Below are 17,652 nucleotides of genomic sequence, written 5' to 3'. Positions count from 1 at the left end.
ATGACAAATACAGATTTTATTATGTGGATAAAATACTATACTAACTTAATAAATGAACAGAAAGTATATTTTTGGGTAATGTAAGTTTATTCCCAACATATGGCCCTGTAAGAACCTCTAAAGAAAGATCTATTGCAGATATCACAAGTGAACAACGAATTTTTTATTACTGTAATATGCAAATAACATTGCTTTTGACAAAAGACAAAGTGAAGATCTATGTATGAAGGATACATATCATTCAAAAAAAAAAAGGCAAATGAAGGAAATCATCACTACAATATATATTTCACCAATAAAAGATAGCTCAGTTCAAATGAGCCATCAGCAGCATTCCCACCAAGAAGACATTTAACCTGTAACAAAGAACTGATCTGAACATTTACGTGCACATTTGCTCCAATAACAAAAGCTGATTTTAGGAAGTTACTGACTGTGTGTTCACGCCGTGTGTCGCAGTTCAGTGCCACCTCAGTTGTCTTATGTGAATTTTAAAGGCCATACATAACTACCCCATATGATTGCACTGATGTAAATCTTAAAGGGTTTCTTAAGGTTATATTTTTTTTAACTTGGCTCATTTAAGTGATCTTTAAGGAATACTTTAAAGTATGTTCCTGCCAACAGTTGTAGAAGTGCAACACTAAGAAGTTGGTGAATTGCAATATAGAACAATACACATTCAGAACTTTTTGTTACCCAACCTTGCAGCTATAAAGAAGATAAGGATATTGATATTGTTGCATACTGAACTGTTTCCTAATAATTCTTCAATATAATTGAATAGTTTCAATTGCTTTTTAAGGAATTCCAGCAGCACGTAGAAATAGTAAACTAAGAACCTGATTTGTCATGCAAAGAACTGTCATAAAGCTAAGAGGATGAAAACTTATAGTGGTTCTTATTTGACAGGAAAATTAACATCAGACTCACCTCTCAAAGCTGAAAAAAATATGCCCTCAACCACAATACATCACCTTCTGCACTGGTTACCAGACCCTTAATGTTAAGAAAATTTATTTGAATATTTTAAATGCTCTTTAGCTATTCCATGCTCTGCAGTATCTAATTTTCTAGCGAATACATTTCTCAAACATGATGAATCTTAGTCAGTTCATGGTGTACATTACAAGCAGCAACACGACTGTTCATATGTAACAGAGTTTGTGAACAATTAAATTAAATTATAACAAAATTTAGTGTGCTGTAGTAGAGTTCATTCCCATGGAAAGAGGCAGTGGCAATTATTCAATTCGACAATAACTCTAATTAGGTAAAGGGGCAAAAGAACTCAGACTGTTTCTGGAAACATTTTACAGTCACAATGATATTTTCCATATGTTTCCTGTTTCTGCATTTATGGGTTTTTTACTTCAGGTGCATTAAGCGTCACAGCATTTCAAATGCAGCCTCTGTATTGAAGATGGCTACTTTAGATGCGGTTGATACTTTAAAAAAATAAAAATCATTGAAGTAGAATCACAGAACATACTGGGTTGGGAGGGACCTATTGACTCCAAGTGAATAATTTCAGAAATATATGAGAACTTTTCTTCAGATTTGCATCACAGAAATAGTAATTTTAGTGTGCTGAATTAATGGAATTATTATAGTAGCATCTCAACAGTACTTGACTAGCCAGGCAAAAAATACAATCATTTTCTAATACCCAGTAACTAATCTTTTATCAGATTGAATACATAGTAAAAAGGACTTTTATAAATCATTCATGTCTTGACCAAATTCTCCCATAGGACTAGTGTAAATCAGAGTAACTGCACTGCAGTCAGTGGATTTTCACCAATGGTTAATGATGAAATATTAAAAGAGAAGAAAAGGTAAGTGTTCTTAGCATTGTTCTAATATTGAAATACTAGCAATGTGCTTTTAATCACTGTATTTGGTAGTTCTAAAGTAAAATATCTTAACTAATTTTAAAAGCACATTTCCAATAATTTATAAGCCTTATGGAGCACATTTGCTTTTCACTTAAGTGCAGCTAAATGTGGTTGGTTCTATAAGAAAAACATTTTCATACCGTCACACAAGAGAAACACAAAAACAAAAAAGTTCTGTAAAAAACTTCTGGAATCTGTTCTATACTTGTGCTTCTTCTGTAGATTTTTCTCTTGACTGTTTCTTTTGAATACAAGGTTGTATAAGTAAAAAAATTATTCCCACCATGTATAGCAATCCAGCTATGTAAAAAGAAAAATCGTATTTTCGTGTGATGTCATAGATCCAACCTGGAAAATAAGGACAGAATATGTTTGTTACAAAGTTTGCCAAAAAAGTATGTTTCCTGAGAAAATACAAAAAATACTTCACATTTCTTTCACGACATTTCTGTCAAATCCACAGATGCTTTGTGGAAAAACAGTATTTTTTCAAACAAGATATCACAGTTTGATTTTAAAATCAACACCTTAAATCCCAAACCAATTAGTTCCTCCTCCCTATCACTGCCTCTGGAAAATGCCCAGTACTGGGTATTACAAATGCTGTGCCTTGTGCAAGCAAACACATTCCCCATAGCTGTCTCCAAGCCTCACATACCAATAGAAGACTGTTCAAGAGATACAATCTCAATACTGCAATGACTCTCATTCCAGCCTCAATTCCTTTGCAAAAGCATATTAAAGTTACTTCTTCATTAAAGTTACTTATTCATTACTTCAGGAAGGTTTGAGAACCCAAATGAACAAAACTCCCTCACTCCATGCTGGCTGCATTGGGATGTACCCACAAGATCAGAAGCTCTCTTTACATCAGCTACTTGCATCCAATTTGCTTCCTAACCGAAGACCAAATACAGAGACAGGTTTAGCACAGACTGGGAGGTGCTGAGGAAACGTGGCAGAGTAAAACACTGCTGCTTTCAAGGGGCACTGAGTGAGCTTTCTTCTCACTCATGTTGCTCACCCAGTGGTGGGGAGAGAAGGGGCTCTTGCTTTCCTGGGCTGCTCGTGCTGCTGCTGGCTTCCCTTTAGCATGGAGCTGCCCCTGGCTGACTAAGGCCATGACTCCCAAGATTTCTCACAGCTTTCTTCTCAGCAGCACCTCTGTAAAAGAGAGCTGGAGTCTGATATAGTACTGACAATCAGTACCTGTATCTCTTCTGTACTCCCCCACCTCTTTCTATGAGGATATTTATAATGCATGTCTGTTTAAACCAAAGTAACTCTAAGGATAACAGACATACACTTCTCCCTTCTGCTGGGGATGGCAGTAGAGGTTATGAGCACTGTAGTCCCCAAAGTGGGTGCTTCTGGCTGAAGGAAGGCAAAGCAAAGTTAGTTAAATGAACACATCAGTTGGCAGTTTGGAGTGGGGACACCCAAACACACAGCACAGTCCTTGGGGTAATGCTGTGGTACAAACAGCTGCCTACCCTGAGAACTAATTACCATTTCTTCATGCGGGTAAAGGAATGAGGATGTATAGTGCATATAGTATACAAAACATAAAAAAATAGGTTATACCTTTCTCATTAAAAAAAAAAAAAAGTGCATGATAACTATTTTAAGGAAACATACAATTGTAAGGATAGGTTGTAATAGATTTGGGGTTATGTCCAAGAACTGTAATTTGCAATGTGAGGGAAGTGAGCTGGAACCCAGCAGATGTGACCTGTAAATCTGTACACTGTAAAGCTCGATGTTATGTCCATTCTGGAGCAGCTGTGATTTTGTTAACTACACATGCTCATAGCATAAGAAAGTTTAATAATATAGAGAGTCACACAGTCATTACACAAATATCAGTTGGTTAGCAATTTGAACTTTTTACCTGCAAAGGGTGGTCCAAACAAAGCAGATATTCCATTGGCACAAATGATGATGCCATAGGCATTTGCAAGGTGTTTAGTTCCAACTAAATCTTCAGTCACAACGGGCATTAGAGAAAAATAGCCACTAGAAAATCCTATTAGAGCACAAACCACAGCCAGGCCAATGTATGTCTGCATTAGTGGCAAAGTAAGAATGCAGGTGACCAGGGTAAAATTAGCCATGAGGAAGACATTCCATGTGCTGATACACGGGAGATCAGAGATGATTCCAAGGATCACTTTACCAAAAATATGAACAATGGCTATAATGGATGTCAAAGGAAATACATTGTCCTGCCTAGATAAGTTGTACTGCTTGACTATTTCTGGAAGGTGAATAAAGGGAATGACAAAGCTGCTATAGGCAAACAAAGCCCAAATGATAAAGGCCACGAATACTCTATTGGTAAACAGTGATGCAGCTCCAAAGTAGCTGGAGTACCAGAGTGCAAAGCCCTTCCTGACTGTAACTGTCAGCTGGCTCACTGTCTTAAAGAGGCGCAGTCCAGACATGCTCCTTCCACTTCCAGATTTACCTCCAATTTCTATGTGCTGCACACTGCCAAGCACTTCTTCATTTGCTGCCTCTTCTTTTTTCTCTGGCTCTTCACCAAGGACTCCATTAGATTTTATAGTCTCTGTGGAGTGGGACAGAGCTTTTGCCCGATTTTCTTCACTATCATTTCTCACCACATATTTTTCACGGAGGTCTTTGGGAGAGAGTGGTCTCATAAGTGCCCCGCAGACACAAAGGTTCAAGGAGATGGCCCCCTGGATGAACATGGCATTCCTCCACCCAAATTCAGTGCAGAGGTACTTCAGTAAGGCAGTCATTAGGAAAGCTCCAAACCCCGTCCCCGTGGTACTGAGCCCTTGTGCAAGTGCTCTTCTGTTCTGAAAATACTGCCCTACCATGACCACTGCAGGCAAATAAACCATGCCACTTCCAATGCCTATAAAAAAAAATTAAATAAATCTGAACTTGTTGCCAACAATGTAAAAAGCAGTGAAAAAAAGCAGTTTTATTCCTAACTTTCGTGTAAGCATAGTAGTAAAACCAATAATAAATACTCAATTCTGATGTTAGCTTTCATTTCTGTCTTGTAGTGTTTTCCAAAATCTGCAATACTCATTCCAGCAATACTGATATTTATTGCTGAAAAAACTAAACACACCGAATATAAAACCTTTATCTCAGGTCAGCATGACAACACTGGAAAGTTACAAATGTCCCACAACCAATCAGTGACAGTTACTATGGGGACAAACATAGACACAGCCTATTTTGAAATATCTGCAATTATAATACCCACATCTGATGGTATCAGTGACCAGAACTGCTTAGTGAGCACATCTTGTTGCTTTCACCTAACTTCCACAACAATGAAGATTCACACTGAGTCCCTGTCCTTGTTCAGTAACTGGTGGAGCCACAGTGACCATGACGTGTATTTGAGGAGGCAGCACGTGGGGTTAGTGCACTGGTGGGACCTCAGGTGGCTTCCAGGTTGGCTCTCTTTGGGCAGTCCGGGGAGGGCCACACAGTAGCTGCTCAGTCTTACCAGGCAGATCTCTAATTCTACTGAAAACCCCTCGCCTGTAGTTAAAAACCAGGCTGGGTATTCATGGCATATACTTCAAGCAGAAAGCAATGAGTTGTGCAAACACATCATTAGAGGTAACAGTTCACCATTTTTTCTCACAGCAAATTCTTCATATAGGGATTTGGATTGGAACAGGTGTATGCAGGAAATGCTTCCCAACTCAGTGTGATTGTAATTCAGAAGTGTTTTGTGACATAGAAGTTTTCCTAAATAGGTGCTAACATAGCTGCATGCAGCTACAGCATGACCCAGCTGCATCTAGGCCAGAGAAAGCCATGATTCCAGAAAAGCGTGAGAAAAGCCCTTCAACATCACAGCAGTGACCCTGGCCAGAGCTGACTCATTTTGCTTGTTAGAAGTATTTCTTTCTTTCCTAGGCAAATACACAAATGGGCTCTTACTTTTGGGCTTTTATTTTGCACCAGTGTCCCTCTCCACACCCAAGCACAGACTCGGGGAGGCCTCTCTGCCCCCCAGGAGAGCCCCTGCTCCTGGGGCTGCTGCCGGCTGCCGTGAGGAAGCAGCCCCAGGTGCTGCCGAGGGGAGCCCTGAGGGGAGCGGCCCTCGGGAACGTGCTGAGGGTGGCTGCGGAGGGAGAGATGAGGTTGGGATCGGAGAGATGAACTGAAGGCAGCAGCCACGAGCAGGCCCACAGGCACAGCGTGGAGGCCCAGAGGTGGCCAGCAAGAGGTGGCCACCACAAGGGAAAAGCAGCTTTCCAGGAGCAGCCATGAGAACACAGAGACTTCCCTGGGTGGGCCGGGACTCAGGGGATGGTGAGCGAGGGGATGGGAATGAGCGGGCAGGACTGAGGGTCAGTGAGGAGATCGTGAGGCAGGGGACAGTGAGCAGAGGTCTCATGGAGCTGGAAGGAACCTCTCAGGTACCTCTACACTGTTTTTCTGGACAGAATTACTCCTGCAACATCTCACTTCTCCATCTCACATAAAAGTTTGTCTCTGATTTTTTTTTCCCCAAAAATATGGTTTTCACCCCTTTTTTAATTCTCTATTTAAACTCCATCATTTGTTGTTTTGTGTGTGTTCTTTCTGAAAAGCAGCAGGGGCTGAAGGAGAACTGTGTAGATTCCTGCCTGCCTGATTATATTCAATATTTATGAAAACAGAAATTCTGAAAAAGGCAAGATCCTCTCTGTGATCATTGTTCTTTCTGCAGGAATTTACAACATTTCTGAAATCTATGGTATGGTGGTATAAAGCGTCATCAGAGTGATCTTTGCTAAGCTCAGTATCTCTCCATCCAAAAAGCTAGATAAAAGTTTATGTATAGAAATTCTGTAGATTTCTATGAAATTCTATGAAAGGACAGTTTAAGAGAATGCAGAGTACTGAAACTACTACTACTATTGCAAACAGTCCCTTTTTTCCATAATGTTGCTCTCTGGCAAATGTAACATAGACAGTGCTTCATTTGCAAACATAACTGTTATCTGTGAGGTGAGTAACATTTCAAAGCCCCTTGAACTGTTCAGTGTTGCTCAGATAGTAATTAAAGCCCAAATTTTGCATTTCTTACATGGATAACTTTCACCTTTTTGTTTCATATCTATTAACAGTTTCAGAAATGAGCAGCAAACAAAATGGAGTAATGCTTTAAGTACTTAATACTGGGTTCCTCTGCACAACTTACTTAATGTAACTGAACTTCTTCACAAGAAACATTGCTAGAAACTGAGCTAGGCACTAAGGATCTGTTGGTTTTGAAGGAAGATGCCTAAGCTCACATCTTTTTGTATTTTGATTGGGCTGTTGCACGTGTCAAAAAGTTTTCTAGATATATAATTTCATTAAAATGACAAAACATTACTTCAGTCATTTTGATTTTAAAAATAATAGTGATATTAGTTGCTCTAAGTGGTTGTTGATACCATATGAATAACCATTATTAGAAACTGCATATGAAATACAGCCCCATGCATTATCCTAAGTGAGGCTGGGATAGAGTTAATTTGCTTCCTAGCAGCTTCATCTGGTGCTGTGTTTTGGACTTTTGACCCAATCCCTGCTGCTAACACAGGCATGGTTTAGCTGTTGTTGGACAGTGCTTACACAGCATCAAGGCCTTTTCTCTTTCTCACCCACTGTGAATGGCAGAGCACCAGAAGCTGGAAGGGGATGCAGTGGGACAGAGGACCCCAGCTGACTGAAGGGATATCCCATACCACGAGATGTTGTACTCTGCCATAAAACTGGAGGAAGGGAGGAGGAAGGAAGGATGCTTGGAGCTGTGGCAGTGTCTTTCCAGGTAATAGTTACACATGACCAAGCCCTGCTTTACTGGAAACAGCAGAATGCCTGCCTGCCCATGGGAAGTAGTGAATTAATTCCTTATCTTTGTTTTGCTTGTGCATTCAGCTTTTCCTTTATCTACCCAACTCTCTTTATCTTATTTTTACCTTTCTGATTCTCTCCCCATCCCACTGTGGGAGAGTGAGCGAGCAGCTGTGTACAGCTTAGCTGCCTACTACTAGCTGTAACACACTTCACTCTTTAAAATGGGTCTTGAAACAGTGCTGAATTATCATAATCCAGTATTTCATTAATGTGGAGCAACTTCTGGAGAAAACATTTGTTATTCTTTCCTGTGACATGGAGAGGAGTTAGCTAGATATGAAATTCATCTTTTAAGTTTTACTTGTCAGAATTTGAGTTACAGTAACTCCCCTAATCAAAAATGTTCTCTAATGTATTAATTTGGGTGAAACTGATAGAAGTACATGGCAAATTTAAACAACAACAGAAGTCACTGGGCCCAATCCACTGTGTAAATAAGATTCCTAAAAAGGTAACAGGCTGTAAAAAGTGTGAAAGCAAGCTGGAATAACTTTACAGTCTACCTTCCCTATTTACTCACTCAAATAAGCTTCAAAGGAATCAAAAATAATTGAAAGAACCTTCAAACATTAGTGCAGCTCTCACCAGCTGTCACTCCAAAGGTGAGGAAGAGGTAGTGCACATTTGAGGCATAGGCACTCAGTATCCAACCCAGGGCATTCAGTATCCCTCCAATTATGGCTGTCGTGCGGCACCCACACATGCTGATGAATAAACCAATAAAAGGACCTGTTAAAAAACATGAAAGAAATTATAAACTATTTATTTAATTCTTTATGCTCTAATAATTTTTCACCTTAAGTTTCTTAATGATTTAAATAAAATGTTAAAACATTGCAATTCAGTTTATTTTTAATATTACTTCTTAAAATCATGGAAAGATAAATACAACCAACTGATTAAATACTTAGCAAATACCTGCAAGACCTACAATCAAAGCTGCCCCATGAAGAAGGGACAGTTTAAAGAGAGAAATAAGCTGAAACACTTGTTCCCAATGTTGATGCTGAGTGCAAGACTTTTTCAGAAGTAACCAGAAGTCAAGCATTTTATCTTGTTTGCAGTAGAATAATTTAGGCAGATATAAACATAACTTTTTCAGTCTTCATTTAGGGAGTCATATGTCTGTACATATATACACAAACATTTCCTCCAGATACTATTTTATGTTGATCCAACTACAAATAAAAAAATACATTTTCATTCAGCTGCCAAACTGAAATATAAACTGAAACTGTGTGAATTCAACATTTTCTCCTCACAGACAGAGCACGGGGAGGACTCCAAGTTTCACAGATCATGTTTCCTTAATTCTAGTCAGACCTCGAAGTCACAGGCTTCCTTTCCTTCTCATGCAGTCTTCTGGGCTGTCTTCCCTGTTATTCCTTTCTCCATCTACATTGTAAAATTTGTCCTGGTGACTTTAAAAGGTCAGCTTGGGACAACCATAAGAAAATACTTCATGGATGAATGGCAAGAATATATATAGTTTTAAAATATGTGATGCTGGCACATACCTACAATAAGCGTGATTCCCATGCTGAGGGAGCTAACCCATGCTGTTAAGCCACGACTTTGATTAAACTCTTCAAGCCATTCCATGTTGAGTATTCCAAGGGCCATTTGGGAACCCATTATGAGAATGTGCACAAGGAAAGAGGAAAGTACGATCATCCAAGCCCATCCTCCATCGATGTTTGGATTAGGCTTAATTGGCTTATTTCCAACTTTTGAGTCATCTCCAAAATCATATCCAATATCCTCTCGACTAGCATACATTTTCTCCACAGTATTCTGAAGCAAATGCAGTAAACACCTAAAAATACATACAAAATAATCAGATTTTGTGGTTTGGTGATGGTGAATGCCATAAATCACTATCATATTTCACCACCGTAGTTAGTGCAGTTGTGTGAATACTGTGACTTCATTGTTCAAATGTAAAATGCTTAGAAAATTGTCCAATTAATTTATTTCTTTGTGTAACTTGTTACCATGGCTGTCTATGCAGGAGTATTTACAGGCTGACGGTAGGCTGCATTATTTCCATTATTATATATTTTACTTACTTTTAGGTGGCTGAGAGCCCTCACTCTTCATGGGTTGACTGTGGTCACAAAAAAGATTGGTCCCTCTCTGTATATTACTTCTCTGTGTCACCTTCTGCTGTCCCAGTAAGATGATGTGCCTTTGTGTTCAAGCTCATAAAGCTTGGAGTAAAGAAGTGAAGTCCTGAAGCAGCGGGTAGATGAAGTTACCACATCTTTTCAGAGGAAACCAGTTTGGGGATGTATTTCTTCCTTAGCAGTGGAAGAACAAGAATGAAGACAGCAAAAGATAAGGAATTCAGATTCTTAATTTTCAAAATGTTTTGCTTACATAAATCATAACGAGGCAATTGTTACAGCTTCTCTGGAAAGCTTTTTAATAGAGTCAACATGACAACAGTTTGTTATTATGTGTTCAGTTTCCATAGTATTAATCCTTATAATCCTACTAAAAATAAAGAATTCTTCCAAATTAATGTCAATGCCTATCAGAATCAAAGTGAGTGACAGTTACATGCACATAGGATCAGGTCACACTAAATTAATTTGATTACTTTGATTTATTCTATTGTTACTCTAAGTGAAGATTGCAACACAAGGTGAAAATAATTTCAAAACCACTTTTAATTGATTAACAGTCAAGGTGCATAATCCAGTCTTCCCTCCATCTGATTTCTGCTGCAACAGATTCAAATCTTACCCAACTGTGGAGCACCACATAGGTTTCCATGGAGACTAGAAATGCAATGACATGAATTACCAGAGATGGTAATTTTTTGTCTTCTTTTCTTCTCCAGAGAAATAAAAAGAAACATTGGCTTCACGACAGTGCAAAGGGAAAGAAGTTATCAAAAATTGTTTCTAAAAGCTCCTTATATCTCCTGTAAGCTCTCAGAATGTGTGCCTCTGGGCTGGCTCCTCACTGCTGCAAACAGGCAATGAACAGACAAACCCAGATTCTGTACCAACTCAAAATTTGTCTTTAAATACGTGAGTACATTTTGCTTCTCAAGTTACTACCTTTCCAAACTGTTCTACTTTTCTTTTTCTTATTGCTAGATAAACACACAGAGAAGGCCCTGGGGCATTCCACTGTAATCCATAGCTGCAGTCAGAGCTGGCCAGCCCCAGACACCAGTGAACACCTGTTGATACGTGCAGCCCCTCCAACCTGGCTGCCGCCTAAGTTCCCTTTCTGCTCAAGTGCCACCTGACCCTTCCTGGCAGTGCAGGTAACTATGTGTAACTAAGGGCAGCTTGAGTGTGTAGGTTCTTCTGAGAGCACACTGATCTGCCTCATAAGTGAGCTGCAGCTAAAATATGTTGCGCTCCTGGTAGCAAGATTTTCACAGATGGATGTTCTACAGTGACTAAGTTGTCATTAGCCCTAACTTGGCCATGGGAGGTATGGGTGACACAGTGAGGAAGAACAAGAACTGTGCACATTTAACACTTGCTGCATAGACAGATAATCTGGGATCAATTGATGAGTTGCCAGTGGAAATAGATACTGAAATGCCTTCCAGGCTGTTCCTTTCCAAACTGGGAAACAGAGAATGGGGATAGTGCTTAGAGGTGCTTCTAGAGGTCCTGCAGGGTGTTTGAGGAAGGACGAGCAGCAGGGGAACAAGTCAGAGCCATGCAGTGGTACAGACTGGTTTTTCTGACCATAAAAGGACAGCCTGGTCACAATTACTAAATTATATTATTAATTAAATTAAAGAGGACAGCCTTAGTCATAATTATACCTCACCCTTCCTCTGCAAAGATAGATCTTAAATATGACATCTCAAACCTTTCCTAATAATATCCTTGGAGCCAGATCCTCTGTTGCTGTAGGTTACAGGACTACTTACAGAGGATTCAGCCCACTCACAAGGCAGAGAGAGACTAGGTGCAAAAAGGTGATAACCACAGTGAATAATCATGTTAATGGAAAATAATGAGAAGAGGCAGAATGAAGAAAAATCACAAGCTGTTGCACATGCTCTGCATAAGATTAATGAAAATGTATGAGAGATATTACAGTGCATCTCAGATAATGGAATACAAAATTATGTAACTGAAGATTCAGAGTCAAGATTAAATGTAAAGCCTCACCTTTCTCTCTTATACTTTTGACTGGTTTTGTGCACACCTGAATCCTGATACCGGATACAAAAAATTTCTTCTTTGGACAGGAAATAGGCACATCTTTTACATATATTAAATTATTTGAAGAAAAATAATTGATATTGAGCTGCAAAATTATGACACTCCTCTTTGCAGTCTTGCTGACAGAACTGGCTTAGATTGAGTAGATGCAAGTTAATGTCATGCTTGTATCAACCCCCACAAATCTTCAGAGAATGCATATATTTTCCATTTGAACTGAATTCTTGCTTATTATTATTTTTGTGCTATTAACTTTTCACTACGGTGACAAGTTCAGAATAAATACACTCAAAAGCAGAGGAGGTCATCTCCAATAACTGCACAAACTCTCAGTCTCTGGATAAAGCAAGGATTGGATGCCTGGATCCCCCCCCACCCCAGGACAGTCTGATCATCCCATGGCCTGTTGCACCCAGGAGAAAGGCACATACCTGCCTTCAACCTTCTTCCCACACAGCACTGCCAAGAACAGGCTCATGAAAGGCAGAGGAGCCAAACAAACTCTTTGCAATTGTGAAATCCTAGAGAAACTGTAGTGAAAATGACAACAGCTGAAGAAGCCAGCCAGTTTCCCCAACAAGCAAGACAGGGAAGACCCACTCAGAGTAACAGTTTTGGAATACAGATGCTCAAGAAGAATTTCATTTAAAGGCAGGGGAATCTGGATTCTTATTTGGTCACCTGTAAAAGAATGAGATGATTTTTTTTTCCCCAGAAAAGCTTTTTAGACTATATGCACACAAAGTATGCAGAGCTCTTAGAAAAATGGCCCAAGCATTAGTGCCTGCAAAGATGCTGAGCTTTTTTGAAAACCTGACTCATGAGCTATTTTAGGGACAAATGCAGGTGTTGTAATAAGACCAAAGTTAGCAGCAAAACACCCAAGTTCCATGTACCATCAGTGGAGCTATGGCTCTCTAGCTTGTAGTTCAACTAGATCACTGAAAAACATCTGCTCTTGCTATAAAAAGTCCAGATGCTGAATAATTTACATATATTTGGTCAGCTACCTCCAGCATTTGGCTGCCTCAGTGTTAAAAATTATAGAATAAAATTGTACTTTAAAGAAACTTCCAGTGGATAACTCATAAGTGCATTATAAGTAGTAATGAGGTTTACTTTGTAATATTCCCAGTAAATTGCCACATGTAATTATTTGGTTGCTGAAGACATACAGAGGAAACATTGCTAAAAACATGGTTTATTTTGGTTGCCATATGTTTCACCAGTCTGACTTCACCTTGCTAACATGTCGAGCACTTCAGCTGTCAGCAACTTCACAGGGACACCGGCCACCTCTGCCAGTCAGAGCCCCAGTGCATAAAAATGCATGCCCAGAAAGGAACATAAAATCAGGGAAATTAAATGCTTAAAAGGCCAAACTAATTGCCAGGGTCACAAGTTCGCATAAAGTCGGCGGCAGTTCCGTTTCCAGACCGGGGGTGCTGCCCTGCTGCCCCTCCCTGAGGGATGTTTCCCAAGCCCTGTTCAGGCGGCCTCCCCGGAGACCCCTCGGTGCTGCTGTGCCCCGGTGTGACCCACGCGTGGTGCCCCGTCCCCGGGCACAGCAGAATTGGCTTACATAGTGGACAGTTTTCTCCCCTTGGTCCCAAGGGCGTGGGCAGCTTGCATCAGGCGTGCACCTCTATTTTGTACAGGCTTACAGCCTGTTTCGGGAGCAGCCCGAAGGCAGGGGATGTACTTTTTTCTCCCAAGAGAACAGCTTTGGGAGCTTCGCACGCGACACGTTCCCAGCACTCCAGTTCGGTTCACCTATGCGAAGCACAGCTAGGGCGGGGACGGCCGCCACCGCCCGGGCCGCGGGGCTGTCACAGGGACAGCTTAGCAGCGGCGGTCGCGCAGCCCGGGGCCGGGGCGGGGGCGCGGGCTCGGCCCGGGGGCTGCGGCGGGGCCGGGCGGCGGGGGCGGCGTTCTGGAGGCGGCGCGGCCGCGGCACCGCCCGCCCGCCCGCCGAGCACAAAGGATGACCGCGAGTTACCCCGCTGCGGCAGCCGCGCTCCTGGTCCGCCGCACCTCCGAGGGGCCGCCGCCCCCGGCCCCGGGAGCCCCGCGCCAGGACAGCCTGGGACAGCACAGCCCCGCACAGCCCAGTCCCGCACAGCCCAGCCCAGCCCAGCCCAGCGCGCCTCTGCCGCAGGCGGCGTGGCCGCTCCGCGTTCCTCTCCCGCTCCGGTACCGCTGCCGTGCGGTGGCTCCCGGCTCCTCCCGAGGTACTCACCGCGTCGAGCTCCGCCAACGCCGCCGTCCCTGAGCGAGTCCCGAGCACCGAGTCCCGCTGTCAGCCCAACCCGCAGCGCTACTCCGCGCCCCGGGACCCCGGGGACTGCTGCGGGCTCCGGTGTCCACCTGCGCTCGGCTCCGCTCAGCGCCCGCGCCGGCTCAGCCTCGCCCCTGCTCACCACCCTGGGGCTTATTTTCCATAAGAGTGTGGCACCGGTCTGGGGCCTCCTGCTCCCCAGGCAGCTCGTCCTCTGCACCGCCTTGTCTCCATTCTCTGCAATTTCAAATCTCCACGCTCTTTCATTCCTGCGATACCGGCTAATTCTGGTTTGGCGGAGCAGATATGCAATCCTCTCACATGCACACTCTTGTGGCTGAACGAAGTTTATTGCTGTACAGGTTATGGCCGGAAATTTACATCCCAGAGAGCTGGAGGATATGATCCAAAAAAATCAGCCAGTATCGAGATTTTAACGGCCGTTGAATGTGTTTATTTCAGGGTGGCTGGTTGAATTTATGTATCCAAACCACCCTGGCAATGCAGCTTGGGAAGTTTCACTATATGGTACCTTATTTGCACTATAAATAAGTTTCAAAAATATTCCACTCTTGGGAGAAGAGCTGCAAAAATACATTACTTTTTCAGACCAGTATCTGCTCCTCAGTTGGATCTTTCTAAGTAACCTGACTAATGAGGTTTACATTCTGCAATTTGTTGCTCTATTTGCAGTGAATATACCCAGGCTAAGGTGACTATAGGCCACCACACATAGCTTTCATTCTCAGAGATTCTTGATGTCTTAGCAGTGCGCTGAGTAGTAGAAATGAAGGCTGTTCAAGAAGACATAAGAAATATCTTGAGAGAAGACAAAATGAGGAAAGGCCAACAGGAGTGTTTTGTGTTACACATATTGCCTACGTGCAAAACATGGCACAGAATCTGTTAGAGAAAAATAGTCAGAAGAGGGTTAAAAATATTCACTTGAGGCTTTTAAAATATTTTTTCTGCATTTTTGCTTGACTCTTTCCTCCATAAATGCAAGTCTGATCTGTTTTTTTCCATTAAAAATGTGCTGATCCATTATGGATCTAATTTATCAATTATATGGAATATGAAACACTTCTATCTGGGTTGAGTTCAAGTGTGTGGCAGACTATGAACTATTGCTAGGGCTTCAATCTTTACATAAAACATACACTACTTTGCATTGTAGTTTTCAAAAAGAAATCCTTTGCAGAATAAATAACTAGATTAGTGTCAGAGACTTGTGATTAGGTTTATTTATGTCTTGTTCATAAACAAAACTTTATTTCCATTTTTAAAGACTGTGATAGTGCATTGCACATGTGTCATTCTACAGTACACATGTTCCCTGATGATTTCATCTTTTACAACAGTGTATCCCAGAATTTAATTTATAACTCGGTATTAGCTTTTTGACTGGAGTCTAGTTCTTTAAAAGGCTTAATGCTAGAGGCTTGGCACTTGAAATTTGCTGCTTATCAACTAGTGTTATTACTCAAGTTTGAGACACATACTCTTGGATTTATGAATTATCTAACATGCTAACTTCCTTTATTAAGTCTGCCACAGAAACAGATTTGACCCAGCGCCTCCAGTACCTGAGTGCCACCTATGTGCCTAAATCCTTGTGCCAACAGAGATTTGATCTGATAGGGAATTCACTCAGCAGCAGTGTCATACTGCTTCAGCAGTTTTGGTTCATATACCACAGTGGTTCTGGGCTATTGTTTTGGATTTATGTTGTCCCTTGGGAAGATAAGTATGTGAATTGTAACTACTAAACTGTGCAGGTCTAACAGCAAGAGTAGATGTTCAGTAAGGAAAAAAGTCAGTTTTGTAAGAATGGAGAGGACAATCCTATGGTATCAGAAAAAGTCTGCTGTTTTCAGCTAAGAAAAATAAGGTGCCTGATCCAGTAAAATAAGAGGTAAACAAAGTGTGACAGACTCTGGTGCCTTAGAAATCTTAACTGTGTAAAATGCTTGGATGGCAAGCAGAGTAACCCCAACTGAAAAGGAAGGATGTTTTACTAGTCCCTTAAACATAAAGGTAAATAGATGTCATAATATAACTTAGAGGGAAAGAGGAATGGAGGGAGAGAGGGAGGAAGGAAGAAATAGGAAGAACTGATAACTCAATTTCCTTTACTGTCTGGGGGTCACTGGGCAGCATAGTCCTAGAAGTGGTGGTTGGAAGGAATCTCTGGGATCCACCCTGTCCAGCCTTCCACTTGAAGTAGGACTGTGACCTGTGGTATTGCAGGTGAGTCATGGCCTTGCTTTTGCTTAAGCTGCCCTTGAAAGCCTTCAAGGATAGAGACTGGCCAGCCTTTCTGGGCAGTATGTTCCTGTGTAGCACCAGCCATGCACAATCACATGCATCCTGTCACAACTCCAAGGACTCAGCTTGTGACTTTTCCTTCTGGTTTTGCCATTTGCTACTACTGAGAAGAGTCCAGCTCAATAATCTTTGCCACTCCCCTTTGAGTAGTTTCAGGTTGTTGTCAGATATCCCTTTATTTTCCTCTCTGCCAGGCAAACCAAGCCAAATTTATTCTAAATCTCTTCACAAGTTGTATGCTGTAGGCCATTTACCATCTCATCAGCCCTCTGCATGTCCCTCTCCTGTTTCTTTACATCCTTCTTGAACTGGGGAACCCCAAACTGGACACATTATCCCAGGTGTGGACTCACTATCACTAAATAAGGAGGGATAATAATCTCCATTCATCTGCTGTCTGTGCTCCCTTCCTAATGTAGCTCAGACAGTGGTTCACTTTATTCACAACAAAAACACCCTGTTGGCTCATGTTCAGCTTAGTGTCCACTGTGACCCCACATGTTCTTCAGCTGCTGCTCTGGCAGCTTGCACTGGTGCCTGGCACTATTTGACCGCATGTGTTCCCTTTGCACTCCTCGTTACACTTTGTAAGGTTTCTCTTGCCTCCATTTTTAAGTTTCCCAAAGGCCTCTCAACTGGATCTCCACTGTTTGATTTGGAAATCACCCCTTCTAAGTTAGTATTATCTGAAAATCTGCTACAGGTGCATTCTAAATAATTATTCAAGCTAAAATCAATGTAATGAACAATTCTGGCACCAGTATCGACCCCTGAGTGTTCTGCTTGTACTGGTCACCAGCTAAACATCCCATTGATTCCTATTCTTCAAGCCCAGGATTCCGTACAGTTTTAACCCATCTCGCAGTTCATTCATTCAGACCATACTCTTCATCTTCAACCACTTGCTTAATCCCCGTTGCTCAAAAGGGTAGCTGTGCTGTAGATCTCACAGACCATTCAGCCCTCTGGCAATGTGCACTGATAAAGATATAAAGTGCTATTTATCTTCCCAGCACTTTTCCTCTACTATTGCTGTAGTACTGATCACTCCTCCCTA

General features: G+C 41.7%; 1 protein-coding gene and 1 long non-coding RNA gene across 3 annotated transcripts; one reads left to right on the top strand and one right to left on the bottom strand.

Moving 5' to 3' along the window:
• Positions 1-141: 141 nt before the first annotated feature.
• Positions 142-14,552, bottom strand: SLC16A14 (solute carrier family 16 member 14). 2 transcript variants are annotated; one of them, XM_053986717.1, is made up of 6 exons: positions 14,229-14,552; positions 9,857-10,087; positions 9,305-9,603; positions 8,373-8,516; positions 3,790-4,782; positions 142-2,246 (listed from the first exon to the last, which is right to left on the bottom strand). In XM_053986717.1, the coding sequence occupies exons 3-6, from the start codon at positions 9,564-9,566 to the stop codon at positions 2,098-2,100; spliced, it is 1,548 nt and encodes a 515-aa protein (XP_053842692.1). In that variant the 5' UTR covers positions 9,567-9,603; positions 9,857-10,087; positions 14,229-14,552; the 3' UTR covers positions 142-2,097. The 2 variants fall into 2 exon arrangements, with proteins under 2 accessions (XP_053842692.1, XP_053842693.1); XM_053986718.1 differs by having other exon boundaries at positions 9,857-10,083.
• Positions 5,848-10,976, top strand: LOC128812367 (uncharacterized). The gene is made up of 3 exons (XR_008438694.1): positions 5,848-6,209; positions 7,548-7,698; positions 10,895-10,976. It is a non-coding gene; the product is annotated as an uncharacterized LOC128812367 (long non-coding RNA).
• Positions 14,553-17,652: the final 3,100 nt, after the last annotated feature.

Source organism: Vidua macroura, chromosome 10, assembly GCF_024509145.1.
Source record: "Vidua macroura isolate BioBank_ID:100142 chromosome 10, ASM2450914v1, whole genome shotgun sequence".
Classification (NCBI taxonomy): domain Eukaryota; kingdom Metazoa; phylum Chordata; class Aves; order Passeriformes; family Viduidae; genus Vidua; species Vidua macroura.
This window is presented reverse-complemented; position numbering and strand designations above follow the sequence as displayed.

Excerpts from the sequence above, each read along its gene's own strand:
- SLC16A14 (XM_053986717.1), bottom strand. The coding sequence starts at position 9,566 with ATGTATGCTAGTCGAGAGGATATTGGATATGATTTTGGAGATGACTCA. Across the intron at positions 8,517-9,304 it reads GGGAATCACGCTTATTGTAG|GTCCTTTTATTGGTTTATTC; the intron begins GTATGTGCCAGC and ends GTTTTTTAACAG. Across the intron at positions 4,783-8,372 it reads CACCTTTGGAGTGACAGCTG|GCATTGGAAGTGGCATGGTT; the intron begins GTGAGAGCTGCA and ends TTTTTTTTATAG.